Raw genomic sequence first — 23,724 nt, 5'->3', positions numbered from 1 at the left:
AAACGTAATGCTATTAAAGTGAGGATATTACGAACAATCATCTTTGGTTCTAATATCAATCTGTGCTAATATTCTGTGCAACAGTTATTACGGGACAAGACATTCTTTCACACCGACAGGCTACCTAGCTAGCAGGCTGGCAAGCACAACACATAGCCTCAGGAACAAACGCAAACACGTTGTATTTGGTCCTCATTGACCATGGCTTTCAGTCCACCTCTCGTGTAGGACTACAGACACGATCACGTTTCCATGTAGGGGTTTAAAATGTACTGTACACTATGCTGAGATTACTTTGTGAACATCCGTTTCAGTGAGGTGTCATTCTGCTGTGGGTTACGTGGTGAGCTAGAGCTATGCTACCGCCTTGAAACCGCGTATCCACCACGTATGTGACGCGGCCGCCTTGAAACCGTTCGCAGCCTTGTTGATTGGTTGTATTCCGTGTGCCAAACCAATCAGATGCTGTGACGGGCGGGGCAATGCTCTCATGAATGAACTCAAAGTAGGGAGAGCAGAATAGAGGGCGCATTCAGAGCGAAACGGCTGCAAAATTGGTTGTGAAAGTTATACAAACTTATCGGTGGAAATCTATTGAAAGTATGGCCGATACCGATATCCCAAAAATGCTAAATATCAGCCCGATATATCTGTGCTGCCGATAATCGGTCGGGCCCTATTTCAGAGTACTCAGACAGCTTCCTCTTGCACCCACAGCTAATCCTGTTGGATGTGGTTCATCCTTCTTGGTGGTATGCAGACATTACCTTGATAAATCACAAAGACTTGCTGTCTCGGTCAAAGATGCAACAGTTACATGCGCACCAAGAATTTCTCATTTTTGAGCTCTGATACGTCACCCATAATGTTGCGTGCATTGCAAAATTTTGAGCAAAACTGTGCTCTAACCCTGCTAATTAAACCTTCACACTTCACTTTACTGGTGCAATATGCAATAAATGAAGATTGGCCAACAGGCTGGTCCACTTCAGCCATGAAACTTCCCACACTAAAATGACATGTGTCTCAGATATTTTTTCCAACCCCTGTACGTAGACTCTCATCCACCTATATCATATTGGGCTCTCATCCATCTGTATATTAGTGATACTGTCATGAATACTACACCAGTTTCATCTTCCTGTGAGGTGATTGGCAGCTGTCATCTTACCTCGTCTGCTTCTCAGGAGAGCGTACTCCTCAGGTGTTCCCCAGGTCATCGAAGAAAGTTAATGTGCATAGACCCTAACCCAACTTAAACCCTAACCTGTCATTATTGCATAGTCCAAACCCCACCCCTAACCCTAACCTGTCATTATTGCATAGACCCTAACCCAACTTAAACCCTAACCTGTCATTATTGCATAGTCCAAATTCCATCCCTAACCCCAACCTGTCATTATTGCATAGTCCAAACCCACCCAGCAGCTACCATGACAAATAGCTTACGTGCTTACTGTACACCAAGGCCAGATACCATGCCAAATACATGCTGTACACCAAGGCCAGCTACCATGCCAAATACATGCTGTACACCAAGGCCAGATACCATGCCAAATACATGCTTACTGTACACCAAGGCCAGCTACCATGCCAAATACATGCTGTACACCAAGGCCAGCTACCAGGCCAAATATGTGCTTACTGTTCACCGAGCATAGCAATCCTACATGCACAATATAGTGAATAATGAACACAATGTAAAAGTATGGATATAGATTTTTTTTATAAAATAAATAAAAATAAAAATAGATCAAGTCACATACCTTATGTGCTAACATAACACAACCATTCTTTCCTGTTCGTAACTACCTACTTCATGAATCAACAGGAAAAAAAACTAACCAGAGTGTCTTGATTCTGCAGTGTGAATCCCCCAGTAGAGGACAGAACTGCTTCACTCCTGAGTCTCCTGGTATCTTCCCTCTCAGGTCCAGCTCTGTCAGGAGTAAGGGGTTTCTACCCAGAACTGAAGTCAGATACTCACAGGCTTTCTCTGCTTCATCAGACAACAACCTACACAAGGAGGATAGAACAACACATTATTTATGCAAGAGCCTAATTGAAATTGAAATAAAGTATTGATCATCTTTCGTGTGGCAAACAACTTAATTTTCTCTGTAGTCACAATGCTAACAATAGAGCAGAATAAATTCCAATAGTCAGACATTTATACATAAAAATATGTTGCAAAGACATTGGCACGGCAATAAAAATACAAATGCCAACTTCATCTCATCATAAGCCAGTCAAGCCATAGTTTGATTATTGCATCTCTCTGTAAACTGTGTGCAATGCCCAACACATAGGCCTAGACCTTTCCCTGACTCCATAATGTGCTTTATTTCCGTATGCTGTACACTAGAAGACATGTTCATATCACACTGAATTTTAACTAAAACTACACACTCTCACCTGAGTTTGCACTTCTGATTGGTCAGTGCTGAAGTGAGGAGCTCCACTCCAGAGTCTCCAGGGTCGTTTCCTCTCAGGTCCAGCTCCTCCAGGTGTGAAGGGTTTGATTTGAGAGTTGAGGCCAGAGCAGCATATCCTTCTCCTGTTACACCACAGTCTGACAAGCTGGAGGGAGAGGTTATTACAAGAGGTTATTGCTGCTTAATATCACTCTTACTTGATACATTTGCCATGTCTCAGTGTACACATTTAACATTTGCCTTGTGTGTGTGTGTCTGTGTATGTGCACGAGAGAGGGAGAAGAGCTTATTGCTGTTAAATATTATTTTCACTTGATACATTTGCCCTATCTCAGTGCACACATTTCAAGTTGAATGTAAAAGCTCTCACATCCAAGCGTCTGACCTGGGAGCAGGACCTGTAAATAGCCAGATAAAAAAGAGAGCAAAGTCCGCTACAGCCAGGATTTCATGCTCCCAATTATTATTTTTTTCTATGATGTTTTGGGTAGACATCACGTCTGAAGAAGGGTTCTACCCGAAACGTCACGTAAAAAATAATAATAATAATTGGGAGCATGAAATCCTGGTTGTAGTGGACTTTTCTGTCTTTTTTGTCAGTGCACACATTTAGCATTTGTGTGTGTGTGTGTGTGTGTGTGTGTGTGTGTGTGTGTGTGTGTGTGTGTGTGTGTGTGTGTGTGTGTGTGTGTGTGTGTGTGTGTGTGTGTGTTTGTGTGCGTGCGTGTGCATGTGTGTGTGTGTGTGTGTGCATGCACGTGAGAGAGAGTGCAAACACACACACACACACACGCACATACACAATATTTCTAGTGTATAGGACTGCTCACCCACAACCGTATCTCACTCATTTCGTAAAGTCTTCACGAAAATAATATATTAATTTTCGTGGTGCATTCACGTTATTGCCCGCCTTTCGGAAAGTCTTCACGAAAATATTAGATTACTTTTCACGCTGCCTATTCACTTGAATTGCCTGACTGTTGCCTAGCGACCCACTAGTTTGATGCCCTTTCGGTAGCCGTCAAACATTTCAAACAAGCAATTTAGGGTTAGGTTTAGGGTTAAGGTTAGGGTTAAGGTTAGGGTTAGGGTTAGGTTTAGAGTTAAGTAGGGTTAAGGTTAGGGTTAGGTTTAGGTTTAGGTTTAGGTTTAGGGGACATAAGGCGTAAGTACTGAAAGGGCGTCGAATTAGTGAGTCCCGAGTGTATCAGCAGTGTTCTGTCAGCACCCCCTCCCCGCCCCTGCAGACGTTTGGATAACCATAGCAGCAGTGGGGCAATTCAAGTGAATAGGCAGCGTGAAAATTAATCTATCATTTTCGTGAAGACTTTACGAAAGGCGGGCAATAACGTGAATGCACCACGAAAATTAATATATTATTTTCGTGAAGACTTTACGAAAGGCGTGAGATAGAGCTCTCACCCAAGCCTGTTTTCTCATCTCTCTCTCTCTCTCTCTCTCTCTCTCTCTCTCTCTCTCTCTCTCTCTCTCTAGAACATGTCATTTTTCCCTTGATCAGATTCTTCTACTTGCTTCAAGCAATACTGTATCTTGTACATCTGCTTGAAACGAGTAAAAAATATGATGAAGTGACTTGTTCCATTGGCAGACACTTTAGGCAAGTGTAAAATCTACACTTCCAAGAGAAAAGTACAAGTTATTAAGGGATTTTTGTTCCCCTTAATGTAAGATTAAATAAATGTTCTTTAGTCAAAATTATAAAACACAAGGTTGGTAAGATTCAATTTGGGTTGAACTTTAAACAACCATGAAATACAATTTGCAAAAATTACTTATTTTTAAATGGCAAAATGTCTAGTGATCAATGGTGAGTGTTGTCAAGCGTGTGTGCATGCAATGTCAGTGTCAGTAATCAGTCCCTCAGTCCTAAAGAGGGAGAAACGAAGGGGCAAATGAGGGTGCAATATGGACAGAGAAAGCAAATAAAAAAAGACACCATGAACCAAACCAAGACCTAACCTCAGAGTCTCCAGGGCACAGTTTGGGTTCTTCAGACCACTGCACAGCTTCTTGACTCCAACATCTTCAATGCAGTTGCCACGGAGATCAAGTTTTCTGAGCTTTGATGATTCTTTGCAGAGGATGGACGCTAGTGTTGTGCAGCTCTGTGAGGTGAGTCCACAGCTATCAAGCCTGAAGGGGAAAAGACCACCAGTAACTAGAAGACATAATAAAAGCATTGTGATGCTGTATGTACTGCACGCTAATGTTGTGCCAAATGTACTCAACAAAACAGAAGTAATCATTTGTTCAACCAGTCATTAGACTTAGTTTAGTTTAATCTATTAATTTTTTTGACAGGTGCCATGTGTAAGACAGTTCTATTACCAGAGTTATCTATAAAGCTAATTAAGTACATCTGATAGATTTATGTTTTACTTACAGGGTTGTGTGGGATTCCTCCACTACTGGCTTCAGCCTCAGGAGAGCTTCATCAGACCTGATGAACTTCTTCAGGTCAAACACATCCAGATTCTGGTCTGATGTCAGGAGCACAAACACTAGAGCTGACCACTGGCCAGGTGAGAGTTTGGCCTTTGAAAGTTGTCCTGCACTGAGGTAGCTCTGGATCTGCTCCACTAAGGAGTGGTCATTGAGTTCATTCAGACAGTGGAAGAGGTTGATCATCCTTTCTGGGGCAGGGGCCTCCCTGATCTTGTTCTTAATGTACCTGATTGTTTTATCATTGGCAGCCCGGACAAGAACTGTCCTGATCTTGCCCATTACACCCACTTGTCTTCTACTCACCAGACCATGCAGGAGAGTCTTATTTGACTCCAGAGAGAGTCCAAGAAGGAATCGAAGGAAGAGGTCAAAGCGTCCATCGTCATAGATCAAAGCTTTGTCCACAGCACTCTTCTGCAAGATGGTCATGGACTCTATTTTTTGATGGGCACGCTGTGGGGATATTATGTCATTACCTTCATTCGCCATCATCAGAAATGCATACAGAGCAGCAAGATACTCCTGGATACTGAGATGCACAAAGCAGAACACTGTTCCTAGAAAGATGCCGGATTCTTCTCTGAAGATCTGGGTGCACATCCCAGAGCATATTGTTGCCTCTTTGACATCAATGTCACATTCTCTGAGGTCTTCTTCATAAAAGATCAGGTTGCCCTTCTCTAACTGTTCATAGGCTAGCTTTCCAAGACGGAGGATTAGCTCATGGTTCCATTGTGGCTCAGGGTCTTGCAGATTGTCAAATTTGGCGCTTCTCTGTCTGGTTTGAAACATGAGGAAAAATGTGTACATCTCTGTCAAAGTCTTTGGTATTTGTTTGTGGCCGGTGGAATAAATTATCTGAAGAACCATAGCAGCAATCCAGCAGAACACAGGTATGTGGCACATGATGTGGAGGCTCCTTGATGATTTAATGTGTGAAATGATTTTGCTTGCACAACTTTCATCACTGATCCTCTTCCTGAAATACTCTTCCTTTTGGGAGTCATTGAACCCTTGCACTTCTGTCACCAGGTCAACACACTCAGGAGGGATTCTGCCGGCTGCTGCTGGTCGAGAGGTTATCCACAGTAGAGCAGAGGGGAACAGATTACCCTTGATGAGATTTGTCAAGATGACATCCAATGATCTGACAGCTCTCATGTCAGTCAAACTCTCATTTCCCTGAAATTCAAGTTGAAGTCGACACTCATCCAGACCATCAAGGACAAACAGCACTTTGTACTTTTTCTGGCAGACAAATTTGAATTCCTTTAGCTGTGGGAAGAAGTGGTGAAGAAGATCCATTAAAGAGTACTCGTTTTCTCTCATGGTGTTGAGCTCCCGAAAGCACAGTGGGAAGATGAACTTGATCTCTTGGTTGTCATTTCCCTCAGCCCAGTCCAGGACGTACTTTTGCACAGAGATAGTTTTGCCGATGCCAGCCACCCCCTTTGTGAGAACTCTTCTGATTGGTTTGTCCTGAATTGATGAAGGCTTGAAGATGTCAACACATTTGATTGGTCTGTCCTGTCCAGCTGGTTTCTTGGACCTGTACTCAACCTGCCTGACCTCATGCTCCTCATTGACTTTACCACTTTCTCCCTCAGTGATGTAGAGATCTGTGTAGATCTTTTCTAGCAGAACAGAACTTCCCTGTTTGGCTATCCCTTCGAACACACTCTGGTACTTGTTCTTCAGATTTATTTTTAAATCCTTCTGACAACCTACATTCATCTCATCTATTGTGAAAACAAACAAACAAAAAAACGCAGAAAAAATAAAGTGTTTCAAACTAGGAAAAAATAATACAGGAGGACATTTAATAAATAAAACAATAAATAAATAAATAAGACAAAAGGCAAACAAGACAAGACCAACTCATTCTTACTGTCATTCAGTTCATCAGCAAGATCCTGATGCTCCATCTCACGGAGGAAGTGCAGTGCCATCTTGAGAGCTCCTTCTCTGGCATCACTCTCATCCTCTGCTTTATTCTCAATGTTTTCTTTGTAGTCTGGACTAAGAATCTGCTTCAATCTCTGTAGCTCATTCTTTAAAAAGGTGATGATCTTCTCCTCGAGCACCTAAAGGGCATATGACAGTTCAGATGCATTTACTGTTATGTTATGTAATAATCCTAAAGGTCTACATAAAAGGAGTTCCACACGCTTCTGTTTTTTCATCTGGTGCATAAACGGGAGGGAGACAGGTAATCTTGAACGAAGAGAAGACATCAGAGCAGGTTATCCTTACTTGTTGTGCACTTGATTAAAAACAAAACCATTCCCTCCGTGCTGCTCTGGTGTCTTCTCTTCACTCAATCTGAAAGGTCTCTCATTGGAAAAGCTTGCAGCACATATTTATTTGTATATTGGTCCACAAAAACCACTGTTGACTACATTTCTGCTCAGTTGCTTCATGTTTGAACGTGGAATAAAACCTTATTTCCCACGCTTACCACCCAGAACTTCTTACCTCAAAAATATGAGGTAAATCCTGTTGCTTATCTGGCCCACTGGTGTCTTGTTTACATGTCCTCTCTTGCTCTCTGGAGATAAAGGATGAAACATACAGTAAGCCGTTAGAATTGTAACCTATCGCACAACTGTCACACTCTCATCTCTTTTACCATCACTAATTAACATGATGGATAATCATGGCAACATGAACCACAGTATACGTTGTGTGAAAAAAGGAGCTTTAAAAAGGTGTATTTTTGTCAAGTAAGGCAAAGGGGCAGGTGCTTTAGCACCACGTTGCCCCTATCTGTGCATGCCTATGGACAGATCTAACCAACTCTACAATCACCTTCATTACACAACTCACACCTTACTGCTGTTCTGCAAACTTATCTAAGCTCCCTGTCAGTGAATGACTGAGGCCAGATATGGTGTTACTTCTGTTTGTCGAGCTACAGTTTTTATTTGTACACAGATAGCGGGAGATTTAAACTCTGAAATTGGATGGCAACAGAATTGTATTACAATGTAAATATTAAGAAAACACTGATTAGCGTCTGCAATGGATTTAGTGTCCGTGCCCCTCTGACTGCTGTTGTATGGCGGTTTGTGGAAATCTCAAGACCCACTATCTCACGCAAATCTTCAAATCAAACAAAAGTACTACAGGTATGTAACAGTGCATGATACACCATAATTAAGGCCCCAATCGCAAAATACTGGCCTTGTACTTTAACGATGATATTCCTTTTTTACGCAGGGTTTTTGAACATTTGAACATCAGCTTCTTACTCTACTCCCACCTCATCTGATATAGGGTCCAGTAGGATATGAGATCCCCAATGTTGCCTATACGTACATGGGGAAGTCAGGTGTGTAATGAAGGTGATTGTTGGGAGTTGGTTAGGAGTTGGTTAGATCTGTCCACAGGCATGCACAGATAGGGTCGATGTGGTGCAAAACCTTACTTGACAAAAATGTCACTTTCAAATCTCGTTTTTTGACACAATCAAGGTTCTAAATTAACACCCACAAACCGGCCAAATGCTGGTGAAAATTCAGTTTGGCTGGTAGAAAATAAAACTTACCTATTAGACCAGTGATTCTCAAAGTGTGGTCCGGGGACCACTAGTGGTCCGCGACAGAGCTCAGGTGGTCCGCGAGGGGATTTCTACTTTTCCAAGACAAGCTAGCAGTAGGCTATATTTGTAACACAATTACAAAGTTAAACACATGTTGAAGTCTTATTTTCACCAAAATAGTACAAGCTTGTATGTGAATAAAAAGTAGGTGATCTGCATTAAAATCAGCGGTGTCAAATTAACACAATTCAGTTGACATGTGGTCCCTGAACATTTTTGGGGGGACAAAGTGGTCCTCGGTCAGAAAAAGTTTGAGAATCACTGTTTTAGACTATTTTGGCTGGTGATGAAAAAAACAAACAATTTTAGGGCCCTGGGCACAATTTATGTACTGTGGTTCACGTTAACATGATTATCCACAAATTCTTGATCACCAAAAGCATGTGAAAACAATGCCCTGGTTTAATATTGCATCGCCAAACTGTAGCCACTTCATAGGATGACAACGGAGGCAGCAGATATAGTTTGAGGTCCCCTTTTCCCGTTTCCCTTCCACAGTCTTCTACGGGGCAATAAGAGGTGTCCCCCAGAAAATAGCAAACACTAAATTGAAATAATTTTACACACTACCTTTCAACACATCTGCCTTCTCAAAAAAGTTTTAGAAATACCAAGGCACTCATCTTCTTTGTAATTAAAATGCCTTTATTTTGTTGGGCATAGCATGATTAAAATACTTTGACGCGTCAGTTGGCTCACTTCCTGACGAAGGCTTCATGCCGAAACGCGTCGAAGTATTTTAACCATGCTATGCCCAACAAAATAAAGGCATTCTAATTACAAAGAAGATGAGTGCCTTGGTATTTCTAAACCTTTTTGTAAATCAACCAAGCCTGTCACCAAAGAGCACCATCTTAAAAAACTAGACAGTTCCAGGAAGCACTCCAACTGGACTTCATTCTGAAACATCTGCCTTCTATTAAGTTCTCCTCAGCTCTGATTAAAACTTAGTGAACGTCTTACACTTTTCAAACACCCCACCCCTTATCAATATATGTTCTATCTAATCCTTAATTGTTCCTGCCCAGAACAGAAAAAGCACCCAATCAAAACCCATCCCAAAACTGTGTGATGCACTCATAGAATTCTAGAAGACTCACAAGGGAGTGGTGGGAAACAACATTCACGTGCACAGACATCAACACACGTTCACACATTCACACAAATACAGACACAGACAGAGAGGGAATAATATGGGGAATCTGATGCAGAGTTCAGTCCAGGGGGACTTGGCACTACAATCTATAGACTAGCCTAGTAAGGTAGCTTGAAGTTCCACATGACCCTCCGCCACCCAACTCGAGCACCTGCCTCCCAAAATGTTTGTCCATGCCACTGGATCTGTCCCAATGATAAAGCGCATTAACTATGCCAACAAGGACACTGAGGAAAAATGCTTTCAAAGACTTGGCATTAGACTGGATACTGCAACTTTGACATGGCAATATCCCTTAAACAGGACACATTATGACCATATGGCTTGGTCACAAGATAAAAGAGGAGTAATGACTTTTGTTCAGTCTAAACTCAATTTTGACAAAATATGCAGTTACTGCACCTTGCCTTTGTATAGAAGTAAACTGTAGTAAATAAGCATTTAGTTTCACCTAAACATTAAGATTTAGATTTAACATATGGAAGATTTCACATGTCGATTTCCATGAACTGGTGATGATGCTGGTGAACTGTGCTCTATCACAGGGGTGGGGAACCTTGCAATTTAGGCCTATACGTGTATATGAAGGTAGACACCTTTAAAACATACCCCACCTTCTCTAGGTCCCCTGAATATAACTAATTGTTTTGGGATTCCTTTACAAAATATGTCATATTTCATGTGAAGCATAACGTTAAAATTATATCTGGGGCCGGAGCAAACGGCCCTCAAGACATAGGTTCCCCACCCCTGCTCTATCGTACAATTTGAAAACACTAAAGAAGAAACAACCAAGGAGGTGGTGCATAAATACCTTAGCTCTGGGTAAGGCTCTGCCTCTTTAAACTGGGGTGGGTTACCCTTTGACCAGTCACTCCTCATGGACACACAGCTCTGTGTAGGAGACCCTGGTCTCTTCTCCATGGCGCTACAGAGAACACTGTTAACAAATTAACATTCGAGCACTGGACATTTGTGACATTCAGTCATTCAGAATACTAGAGCTCTCTAAAGGAACGTGTCAATGATGCTGTGGGTATGAGAAGGTTAAAATGTTCAGTAGTCAACAGAATCTGGTAAATAAACTCATCACTGAGACTGATTGTTTTTAACATACCCAAATTCTGGGTGAGGCAGTGCCTCTTTAAACATGGGTGGGTTGTCCTTTGACCTGTCACTCCTCATGGACACACAGCTCTGTTTAGGAGACCCTGGTCTCTTCTCCATGGCACTATGAAACAGAAGATAATATTTAAAAACAGATTGAAAGTGGGGGTGTTGGATCATGTTGATTTGGTTACATTTATTCAGTGAGACTAGTAGACCTCTTAAATGAATTTTGCAATGATGCTGTGGGTGTAAAGGTGTAATATGTTCCCAATCTACTGATGGTAAATAAACTCATCACTGAGACTGGTTGTTTTTAACATACCCTAGCTCTGGGGAAGACTCTGCCTCTTTGAACATGGGTGGGTTACCCTTTGACCAGTCACTCCACATGGACACACAGCTATGTGTAAGAGAACCTGGTCTCTTCTCCATGACACTATGAAACAGAAGATAATATTTAAAAACAGATTCAAAATGGGGGTGTTGGATCATGTTGATTTGGTTACATTTATTCAGTGAGACTACTAGACCTCTTAAATGAATTTCGCAACGATGCTGTGGGTGTAAAGGTGTAATATGTTCCCAATCTACAGATGGTAAATAAACTCATCACTGAGACTGGTTGTTTTTAACATACCCTAGCTCTGGTGAAGGATCTGCCTCTTTGAAGAAGGGTGGGTTACCCTTTGACCAGTCACTCCTCATGGACGCACAACTCTGTGTAGGAGACCCTGGTCTCTTCTCCATGGCACTATGGAACAGATAAAATAATGTGTAGCCCTGTCATGCAGATGACATTGCCAGGAAAAGCTAAACAACATAATAACAGTATCATGACATTTCCATCCTAAGTATCAGATTATGACATGTTCATTACCATTTTGACAATAAGGTTATAACAGGATAAGGGGTGTGTATGTATGTAGAGTGATGCATCAAAGGCAAACCTCACTCTTTTACATTACACTTAGCTGATGCTTTCATCCAAAGTGACTTACAGATATTACAGGGTATTGGTTACAGTCTCTGGAACACTTGGCATTTCAGCAATGAGGGGAATTATAAGGATTGGGATTGAACCTGCAACCCTGTGATGCAAAGTCCAACTCCCTAACCATTACAACACGGCTACAGAATGTCACAGGAAAGGTACAGTAGATTTCAGCACTGGCAACATTTACATGATAACCTACTTGACAGAGTACTAGATGGAATTAAATTGTTTTAGAGTTTAAGTTACCTGTGAGGTTTAGCCGTCGGTTTCTGTCCCAGCTGGGACTCCTGGTTGCCAGGGGAACTCATCCTGAAGAGCCCGTACTGACCCTCTCCTCCACCAGATGGCAGCACCTCACCTCATTACCTGGTCAGGACACACATAATAAGAAGCCAGATTGAGTATTGGAGTAGATGCAATGTCATTTATAAAAACCGTTTTCACACTTTCAATGTCCCCTGACAATGAATGTTTTGTGTACTGCAGGTTAAATCCTATAAAAACAGCATCCCAAGAGTTGTGTCAGGTAGGTGTATTTAAGTATCAATGTATTTAAATATCTAGAGATTTGCTACATTGGGCATATTCTACTGCACTAATTGAACCCTCATGTACTGTACATGTGTATTCATGTAGATGTTTTTGACTGTCATGGTGTTCAAGTTGCCTTTTGCTAACACAATTGCCTGTTGCATTACTGCTCAGTGTTTTATTGCTACACCGAGTTAAACTTTAATTGGACTCCACCAGGCAAGAGCCGTCACACAACATAAATACGGTTATTTTACATGTGTTAGAGTGATTCTCTAATTCGCCTACACTTTTAAGTCCGTGGATTTTATTTGGCAATTCCACTAACTATTAACTGCATCCAATGATGTTTTGGACATTAGAAAACATTTATCTTTCATATAATACAGAAAGTGTAGACATAGCATTATTTCCCTCAGCAAGAATGAATATTTAATAGTGGTTTTGGGCGTTTTCATGCCGTCCTGTTTTCCAAATGTCAGATTCAGTCTTCATATTAGCATGTAAAGAAATTTGTTTTGCCCAAGACGATTGCAAATGTTGATTCACAGTAATCATCACAATATGACAAAACTGTCAGAAAGACCACTGTCCTTTCCATTATACATGAAATTTGCCATTTTGTGTTTGTCCACGAAAACTGTGTTAACGGTGTCACGGTCTGAAACCTCCTCCATAAATCAGTAATGGTTTGGTCTTAGGCCATACGAATAACATCACGTGATGTCATAACCTCTTTGGCAGGATACGGGAAGACTTTTTGGTAAATATTGAGCTCCATCCTTCCATAATTTAATCCATTCTTTTTCATGTTCTCATAGCGGGAAAATTGCCTGTCAACGGTGTTATCAACATATTCATAAGAATCTGAATTAGAAATCACATGTAGAAAAACACAGATAAAGCATACAGATACATGAATTGATTAAGGTGTTGTGGTGGAACTTCTGAGGTCCTCAGTTAGCACAACACCATGAAAATGGCTGAAATGTCAACGGTGTTACCGTCAATGGTGTTACAATTAAGTATGACAGTCAGGGTTGCCAGATGAGGCTGATGATTTCCAGCCCAAAAAGTGATCAAAATCCGCCTCAAACCCGCCAAATTCTATTGATTTATATGGCAGTGGGAAGGTTTTTCTGATAGATGCCATTTTTACCCGCACCCGGCCATCCTAAGCAGCCCAATTGGGCGGGAACCAGCCCAATCTGGCAACACTGATGACAGTTGAGGAGGAGTATGTTTTTGCCAATTTATATCCATATTGACAGACAAACAAATTAAATAATTTGTGTTCTAGGGAGATGGGTTTGTCTGCTCTGTTTTTTCTCCTAAAAAAGTGCCGACTTGTTCCCCTGCACTGTTGACCGTAACACCGTTGAGTAACACCGTTGACTGTTTTGAAAGTGTTTTTGCGCTATTGATCCCTTATGTGTTGGAAAAATCCTATGAACATACACTAGGGATTATCTCTGGAGAAGGAAGTCTTGTGTAAGGAGGGTGACTATATTCAAATCAGACGTTACAGGGATTTCTGATGAAAAATGTGTCAGTCTGTATCACAGTGACTCATAAAATCCTACTTATGAAGCTCAACAATCACATTTTCTATATCAGTTGCACAGATTAAAGACAACATTACTGCTAAGGGACATAAGCACTTTCAAACATATATTGTTTCAACTCTGTAGTATTTTTATATATGTTTGAAATGACATAGTATTTGTCCATAACACTGTTGACAAAATAATTAAGCAAATGTTCGCTTTCATTAGAGTATTTATCAAATGATTTAAGATTAAGCTTGGCAATTTGTTTGTTTGGAAACTTAAATATATACACTATGTAAACATCTAGGTCATTTAGTTGAAAAAAAATACTGATAATTGACATTTTGCTTTTGCCAAAAGCGTAGGGGAATCGTAGAATCACTCCTTAGCTTAGCACTTGGAATGGACACATCTCACTGCCTGTATTGGTAGAAACCTGTAAAAATCAAAGTCTCAGAAACTAGATATAACCACTTCATTAGATGGAGAGGAGCCACCAGGAAAAACAGCAGATTTAGAGTAGATACATAATGCTCAGAGCTGCCTATTTATTAAAACAGATTCAGTAGTATGGAGGCCTATTGAATTAGTAGTGTGTAGGGCTATTTGTGTTATGTGCTCTTGTATAGGGTAGTCTATCAGTAGTACAGCCTATTGAATCAGTAGTGTGTAGGCCTATTGAATCAGTAGTGTGTAGGCCTATTGAATCAGTAGTGTGTAGGCCTATTAAATTAGTAGTGTGTAGGCCTACTGAATTAGTAGTGTGTAGGCCTGCATTCTAATTTTCTATGTCCACACCTACAGTCTAGAGTCTATGTCTGTCTGTATGGGAAAGTAAGAAACATCATTCAAATTCTTTGTATGACCAGTGCATGTTAAGACATTAACAATAAAACCGACTTGACTTGACTTGACTAAGAAAGAGGAGCCAGTGATCAAGCCTGATATCTGTGATCCTGTGACGCCCTTCCTCTGTGGAGAAAACAATAAAGTCTCTGAGCTGTCAGCATACAGTGGGCAGATAAATTTCTACTGTAGAAGGCTTTCTCATATTCATCAACCTGATAACAAATGAGAAAATGTCTTGAGCTTCTGTGAGTTATTGAATAACATTTCTATCTTCAATGAGGTCTTGCCTCGCATGACAAGGCCACAAGTAAAAGGAGAGGATGTAAGGTACTAGATTGAGTTGGACCCAATATGGAACTGCATACAGTATCAACAACACACAACCTCACATCAGATCTACTGTAATATACAGTTACCCATGATGACATGCAAGTTTCTACAATATCAACAGCAGCACACACTTTCACATTAGATCTAATGCAATGTAGCCTACAGTTACCAATGACAAGCAAGTGTATATACTATCAACAGCACACAACATACAGTTACCTATGAGCAAGTCTATATAATATCAACAGCACACAACATACAGTTACCTATGAGCAAGTCTATATAATATCAACAGCACACAACATACAGTTACCTATGAGCAAGTCTATATAATATCAACAGCACACAACATACAGTTACCTATGAGCAAGTCTATATAATATCAACAGCACACAACATACAGTTTCCTATGAGCAAGTCTATATAATATCAACAGCACACAACATACAGTTACCTATGAGCAAGTCTATATAATCTCAACAGCACACCAGTGTTAATTATATCCCCGAAACGCGGAGCGTCGGGGATGTAATGGTTTTGCGTGCGCCGCCGCCGCCGCGTCCGCGTCCGCCGCCGCCGCGTCCGCCGCGTAAGGTCTTTCGTGTTAACGCGATAACTTTTGAACGGATGTTTGGATTTGTCCCAGATTTTTTGGGTGAATGCTCTAGGGCAGGTTCATGAACTGATTCGAGTTTGGAGGTCAACACTTTCAAGATGGCCGAATTCAAGATGGCCGAATTTTTGTTTGGTCCATAACTTCTGACCGGGTGGATGGATTTGTCCCAGATTTGGTGTGTGAATGCTCTAGGGTAGGTTCATGAACTGCTTCGAGTTGGGAGGTCAACACTTTCAAGATGGCCGAATTCAAGATGGCCGAATTTTTGTTTGGTCCATAACTTCTGACCGGGTGGATGGATTTGTCCCAGATTTGGTGTGTGAATGCTCTAGGGTAGGTCCATGAACTGATTCGAGTTTGGAGGTCAACACTGTCAAGATGGCTGAATTCAAGATGGCCGAATTATTGTTTTGCCCATAACTACTGACCGGGTGGATGGATTTGTCCCAGATTTGGTGTGTGAATGCTCTAGGGTAGGTTCATGAATTGATTCGAGTTTGGAGGTCAACACTTTCAAGATGGCTGAATTCAAGATGGCCGAATTATTGTTTGGCCCATAACTACTGACCGGGTGGATGGATTTGTCCCAGATTTTGTGTGTGAATGCTCTAGGGTAGGTTCATGAACTGATTCGAGTTTGGAAGACAACACTTTCAAAATGGCGGAATTTTCTTTTGGCCCATAACTTCTGACTGGGTGGATTGATTTGCCCGGTAACACCTTATTTTAATGGTTCACCATTTCAGTGAATCTACCATATTAGGTACAGTGTAATAACCAATGTAACAATATTTAATACCATGTAATACTAGTGTAATACCAGTGTAACAATATGCAATATCAGGTACAGTGTAATAACGAGTGTAACAGTATGCAATACCATGTAATATAGTGTAATACCAGTGTAACAATATGCAATACCATGTAATACCACTTACGCACAAACACATGATGTAAGTAAAACAATTACATTGTATTAAATATTGTTACACTGGTTATTACACTGTACCTAATGTGGTATATCCACTGAACCATTAAAACAGTATTACCATTTGCCCCATTTTTTGCTTCATTTTCACAATAGTCGTTTGGTTTTAAGCCTATGCACGTCATGTCACGTCTGTATGTATCATATACGTTTACGAAATGGTGGACGGGAGGGGACTGGAAGCGTCGCGTTTCGGGGATATACCTTAAGCAGTCGAAGGCGACTGCACAGGCAGTCTAGTTTTGTCAGCATTTTTTGATTTAGTCGTAGTCTTAGTCACAATGACGAAAATCAATATTAGTCATAGTCATATTTTAGTCCTTGCCTTCCCAATTTAGTCTTAGTCTTAGTCTAAATGACGAAAATCAATTTTAGTCTTAGTCAATTTTTAGTCATTTTAGTCAACACTGTACATAATAGAACTTCTCCACACACTACTTCTCTTTTTAACATATACCATTGACTGTACAGAATAAACCTTCTCCGCACACCGCTTCTCTTTTTAAACATATACCACACTGTTCAGAATATACCTTCTTCACACATTGGTGTTAAATAAGCGAAAGCGAAAGCGAAAGCCCATTGGGAAACTCCAACTCCAGGCCTGGACTGGGAGAACAAAACGGCCCGGGCATTTTTTGGCTCAGACCGGCCCTACATACCGGTAATAAGCGGAGCACCGCCATTAAAGTGATGTAACTAATGTCTTCTGACGAAGAAAAAAAAACCCTCTCTTTAAGGTACCAAAAAACCCCACCATACTGTACGTGCAGTGACTTCACGTTCAATTGTTTATTTAAAATGAATCCATAATTGGTTATGTAAGCTGGCAGAAAACCTGGAAGTTGAGAGAAGAGAGCCCCTAGCAGCTGGGGATGAACTGGCCTTATCTGCACTCTTCAGTCCAATCAGCTCCTTGGACACACACAAAGAGAGGGGGGCACATACCTATTCTAATGTTTGGCACATAGACCTTCACTATTGGGTTTGGACCTTAACTTCTGTCTTTCCATAGTTAATGTCTGCCTCAACAGTCTGGCTTGACTAGACAAGAACAGAGGGTTAAATTATTAACTACAAATAATGCAATAGGCTACTTAAATAAAAGATCTTCTGAACCGTTCGGTGGAGCATCTAGGTAGGAGGAGCCTTTGGCTTCTACCACTTTTTGTGATCAAGCTGAGCAATGGGTGGTCGTCCATGCTCAGTATGCTTTTCATTTTCCTCATTGTCCTCTCCTCTAAAATCTGCTCCACGAATTAAAACATACACCCGTGATGGACCCCACTTTCCTAATGAGCTTATTTAACCTGTTCCTGTCCACAAGTGACATCCCTCCACCCCAGCACACAACAGCATAAAATAGAACACTTGCCACGATCCCATGATAAAATGTGTTTAAAATAGGCCTCCCCAAGTCAAAAGACCTCAATTTCCTTAAAAAGAAAAGTCTTGACTGGGCCTTCTTAAAAGTCACCCTGCTGTTTTCCCTCCAGTCCAGTTTGTGATCTAGGTGGACGCCTAGGTATTTGTAGGTTGGAACAGCTTCTACTGGATGACCTTTAATTAAAATAGGAACTGGTGAATTTCTATGTTAGATGGAGAACGGCACAAAGAAACACATCAGCCATCGAAACTGACCAAAATTATTGTTTTGGGGGATATATTCATGAATATGTAAAAACAACACGTCTCAAAAGAGTTGGGACGGGGACAATAAAAGGCAGCAAATGTCGAGGAAGACTAAAAACAAAACAAAAGACAACACTTAACAGTTAAATACATTAACCGATGAGAAAATGTTATATAAAAACAGTGTTAATTCCTATCTTGGATATGATTTCACCATCTTAAATGGTGGGTGTATTCCTTGTCATGTTTTGCAATGTTTTCCTTTCTGTAGTGCTTACAGTGTGACAGGTCTTGACCAAAAGCCCACCATTTTATCACCTGCTGGTCCTTATCATGGAGCCAAACTGTTAAAACATAGTAGAGAATGCAATTTGACCTTACTATGGGGCAGTAATCGAAGATCTCCCTTCAAAATATAATGCATGAGTGGCTTTTCATGCTGTTGAAAACCCAGTTATACCATTCGGCACTGTATTGAACTCTACAGATGAGTGAGAACATCTTAACCAATGCACTACTGCACCCGCATGCCATCATGGAGGCTGACTTTTGAAGTTAGCACTAACACATGTTGGATGGTCCATTTTCACTGTAGCACAGGATGTGTAATGCTCTATTATTGTCAAAAAGAATTCACTTCTACAACTTCTGATGACTTATGTAGGCAAAGGACAGTTTCCCATGTCTTCTGGGTCTATTTCAAGTGAGCTCAGTTGCATAGGAGAATGTTACACCCCTGTATCATTTGTACGCATGAAGCATTCTTAATATGGTAAATTTTCAATAGCTCTAATTCCTGATGTGCTAGAGTGAGACTACAGCCAATATATATTTCATGATGTCATGAACCTATACAATGATTTTAATGACAAAAATATGTTTTATATATACACAGTGGGGAGTGAGTTCATGACAGATTTTAAACAAATACGCCTTTATCACTTGGCTGTGACGAAAAATGGAAAAAGTGGCTCAACTTAACCCAGTCTCCCCTATTACACAACTTAACACAGTACTCACACAGCTGACCAGCTCTCCCCCATAAACACAAAACTTCCCGCCTCGTTTATTCAAACCCCCAAAGTTCCTCGCACCCACAAAACCCCATCACAGAACATGACGCAACACAGAACACAAGGCCTAACCCAAGACTCGCTGCATGTCTTTATGGTGAACGAAACGATCAATCAATCAATTGACTTCCAGTTTGCTTGTGAGGATTTGGGTTTGTGTAGTTCGTTCACATAAGCATAGCTCACTATTGAACTATAGGCTAATTTCATGTACATTTATCACATTCCTGATATCTGGGAAAATGCTTGGTGTGTTAAAGGATAGCTTCAGTCAATTTCAACATGCAGTTGTAATGCTCATACTACCCTGGACTTGTCAGTACCTGAGATTTTTTTTTTCTTCTTTTTCAGCCTTTTCCGAGATCCTGGTCATTGTAATTGGGGTAGGTGTTTGTTTACATTTTAAGAAAGCGTCTTGATTTATTACCAAAAATATCCAAAAGGTTATGCAACATCAGCAGACAACTCGCAAACAGCGATACCTTTTGGGAAAATGTTTTGGAGTAGGGCTATGTTAAGATTTTTTAAAATGTTCACAAAATTCAAGGATTCAAGGATTCAAGGATTCAAGGATTCAAGGATATTTATTTGTCATGTACATAGAGACACTTTCGTGTCACTTGTAATGAAATGCGTGGCCGTTGCAAAACAAGTGTGCAGAAGAAGGGTGAAGAAGAAATAAAATAAAAATAAAAATAAAAGGTGTGTGTGTGTGTGTGTGTGTGTGTGTGTGTGTGTGTGTGTGTGTGTGTGTGTGTGTGTGTGTGTGTGTGTGTGTGTGTGTGTGTGTGTGTGTGTGTGTGTGTGTGTGTGTGTGTGTGAGTGTGTGTGTGTGTGTGTGTGTGTGTTCAATCAAAGTAATTAGGAGGAATTCAGTAAGCAAATGGCATGAGAAAAAAAGCTCTTTCTCAGTCTCTCAGTTCTAGCTCTGTGACAGCACAGTCGCCTTCCAGATCTCAGTTTTTTAAATAGTCCATATCCTGGGTGTGACTGGTCTTTGAGAATGTTATGGGCCCTAGATAGCACTCTCTTTGTGTATAAGTCTTTCACTGTGTATAAATCTGCCCCCATTAGAATAGCTCAGATCTCGGAAAGGGCTTAGCCGAAAGAAAAAGCTGGTACTGACAAGTCAAGGGTAGAGTGAAATTGGTTGAAGTGGTCCTTTAAGGCCTAGACTCACTTTTGCCGAACGTAGGGGGCAAATCTGAGTAGATTCTCTGCTGTACAAGTGCATCTGAATCCAACTTAACCTCACATAATATAAGTAACCACATACAGAACAGTTTTCGATTTGCTGCTACTGTGCTGTCTCCACCTTCGCAAATTAGCCAAAATAGTCAACTCCTAATGGCGGCTGTTTTCATGTGATGTGACTACGTCATTTGGATTGTCAACACCTTGAAAATCACCTTACAGCGGGCAACGTCTTCATATCTTTTCTATTTTAAGAGACTCTGTGTTTAATCATTCCTCAAAAATAAGATAAAAATAGGAAAACGCACATTGTAGCAATAATAGGCATATAAATAAAACACATAGAGTAGTATTACTTACCAAACAGAAACATTCAATTCAACTGTCTTGTGTGAGTCAAACTGCCTTCGATGTTATCTTCCTTGGTGACTGTTCACTGAGGGGAATGCAGTGCATGGAAAAAAAACGTCCTGCTTCGAAAATGTAGCCAATCAGAGCCAAGAGCCACTCTCTTCACATTTCATTCTCCCTCAACCTCAGGAATCATAAGGTGGGTGAACAGGCCAAACGGGATTTCAGTGTGGGCATTTGACACACGATTACATGATCCCATGACTGATAAGTTTAGCCAACTTGACAACACACTCATTGCATTCACATTCTCTATGAAAACATTTTAATGATTGCAACATGCAAAAATGGACGTGCTAGAATAGGATAGGTAGGTTGCATTTCATTGTCACATACAGATGTACAAAGTGAAATATAAATATGAGAATGAAGCATGTCAGTAGGTGCTGCATATGAATGAATTTCCCAGTTCATCAGACAGATTACACAGACTCCCTTCTAGACCACATGGAAAACAACAATACAGCAACAGCAGCAACAACAACAACAACAACAACAACAACAACAACAACAACAATAATAATAATAATAATAATAATAATAATAATAATAATAATAATAATAATAATAATAATAATAATGATAATAATAATAATAATAATAATAATAATAATAATAATAATAATAATAATAATAATAATAATAATAAAAATAATAATAATAATAATGATAATAATAATAATAAGCTACAGGACCACTCCCAGAATGCATGTCATTGTACTTGTCTTCAATGGGAATTATATTTGTTACAGTACATGTTGTCGTTGTTCCTCAATGGAGGAACAGCCTCCCAGAGGCAGCAAGACAAGACACATCTCTCTCTGCCTTTATGAAGCAAGTAAAAACTCTTCTCTTTGATGACTATCTACTACACTAATGCTTAAACTTGAATTTACTTTTTGCTTGCAGCATCTTAATGCATGGATTTATACCATTATTACCAGTCATGCAGCGTGCATAAATCACACACACACACACACACACACACACACACACACACACACACACACACACACACACACACACACACACACACACACACACACACACACACACACACACACACACACACACACACACACTATGGACTCAGATGGACGAGAACCCTGTTGTCTTCAGAAAGTTAAATTCTTCAACTATCAACTATTCATCTGAATGTATACATGGGTTCTACATTTTTGTTTTCCCCTGGCTGCGCGACCCTGGCTGGCACAACTCAACCTCTGATTGTTGGAAACCGCTGTTGTTGGTCAAAACATTAGCTCACATGGTTGGCTGCCAGTGTCGACTTGCCCAAAACAAATAAACCTAGTAGCACATGTCAGGGTGGGGCAACCACAGCTGATCACTCCAACCCCAGTTCCCTGTAACACACTTGATGATGGTAAAGCCTCATTTTAAAATAACTTTACAAATGCTTATAATATAGAATATAACTGACAGCATCACACACCTACAGTGGTTGAATGTAATGTGAACACACACACACACACACACACACACACACACACACACACACACACACACACACACACACACACACACACACACACACACACACACACACACACACACACACACACACACACACAGTCATCTGATTTACACAGCATTATTGTAAGCCTACTGGTAGCCTATAGGCCTACAACCTATGCTGTGTGAGTGTGAGTTCCTGCTCCCCCTCCTATGACCAGTAGATGGCAGCAGTCCTCCTCTGCAGACTGATGGCAAGTTGCTTTAGGCAAGGCAAGGCCAGTTCATTTGTAAAGCACATTTCATACACAGATGCAATTCAATGTGATTCACAAAAACACAAGTAAAAAGAAAGGAAACAAGAAATAATTGGGGTCACAAATAGAACAGATAACAGATAAAAAATTAAATAATTTCAATTGGGAATGGGCGTATGACGTCACCGCGCGGGAACGACCATGTTTGGTGCATAGACGTCCCCTTTTCCCATTGTTTTCCAGCGCGCCGAGGAAGTAGTCTCGCCTGGTCTTGCTACTAACCCCAACTCCGATGAAGTTGGGACGTTTGGTAAACAGTGAATAAAATCAAAATGCTATCATTTTCAAAACACTCAATCTATTCATTAGATGGAGAATAGTGAAAAGACAACATATTAAGTGTTAAAACCGAGAAAAAATATTGTTTTGGGGGACATATGTACTCATTTCTAATTTGAGAAATCCAACACGTCTCAAAAGAGTTGGGACGGGGACAATAAATGGCAGCAAATGTCGAGGAAGACTAAAAACAAAACAAAAGACAACACTTAACAGTTAAATACATTAACCGATGAGATGATTTTATATAAAAAACAGTGTTAATTCCTATCTTGGACATGATTTCACCAGCTTAAATGGTGGGTGTATTCCTTGTCATGTTTTGCAATGTTTTCCTTTCTGTAGTGCTTACAGTGTGACAGGTCTTGACCAAAAACCCACCATTTTATCACATGCTGGTCCTTATGATGGAGCCAAACTGTTAAAACATAGTAGAGAATGCAATTTGACCTTACTATGTGGCAGTAATCGAAGATCTCCCTTCAAAATATAATGCATGAGTGGCTTTTCATGCTGTTTAAAACCCATTTATACCATTCAGCACTGTATTTAACTCTATAGATGAGTGAGAACATCTTAACCAATGCACTACTGCATCCGCATGCCATCATGGAGGCTGACTTTTGAAGCTAGCACTAACACAAGTTGGATGGTCCATTTTCACTGTAGCACAGGATGTGCAATGCTCTATTATTGTCAAAAAGAATGGACTTCTA

At 40.5% G+C, this 23,724-nt stretch overlaps 1 protein-coding gene across 1 annotated transcript; it reads right to left on the bottom strand.

Annotated features, from left to right (window-relative positions):
* Positions 1-4,276: 4,276 nt before the first annotated feature.
* Positions 4,277-11,518, bottom strand: LOC134443785 (NLR family CARD domain-containing protein 3-like). Its single transcript, XM_063193378.1, has 9 exons — positions 11,409-11,518; positions 11,094-11,207; positions 10,779-10,892; positions 10,476-10,589; positions 7,380-7,452; positions 6,793-6,988; positions 4,843-6,643; positions 4,419-4,592; positions 4,277-4,325 (listed from the first exon to the last, which is right to left on the bottom strand). The coding sequence occupies exons 1-9, from the start codon at positions 11,516-11,518 to the stop codon at positions 4,277-4,279; spliced, it is 2,745 nt and encodes a 914-aa protein (XP_063049448.1).
* Between the last annotated feature and the right edge of the window lie 12,206 nt (positions 11,519-23,724).

The sequence above is a fragment of the Engraulis encrasicolus genome, unplaced genomic scaffold (genome assembly GCF_034702125.1).
Source record: "Engraulis encrasicolus isolate BLACKSEA-1 unplaced genomic scaffold, IST_EnEncr_1.0 scaffold_36_np1212, whole genome shotgun sequence".
Classification (NCBI taxonomy): Eukaryota; Metazoa; Chordata; class Actinopteri; order Clupeiformes; family Engraulidae; genus Engraulis; species Engraulis encrasicolus.
The sequence above is the reverse complement of the archived record's forward strand: the minus strand, read 5'-3'. Positions and strand labels throughout refer to the sequence as shown.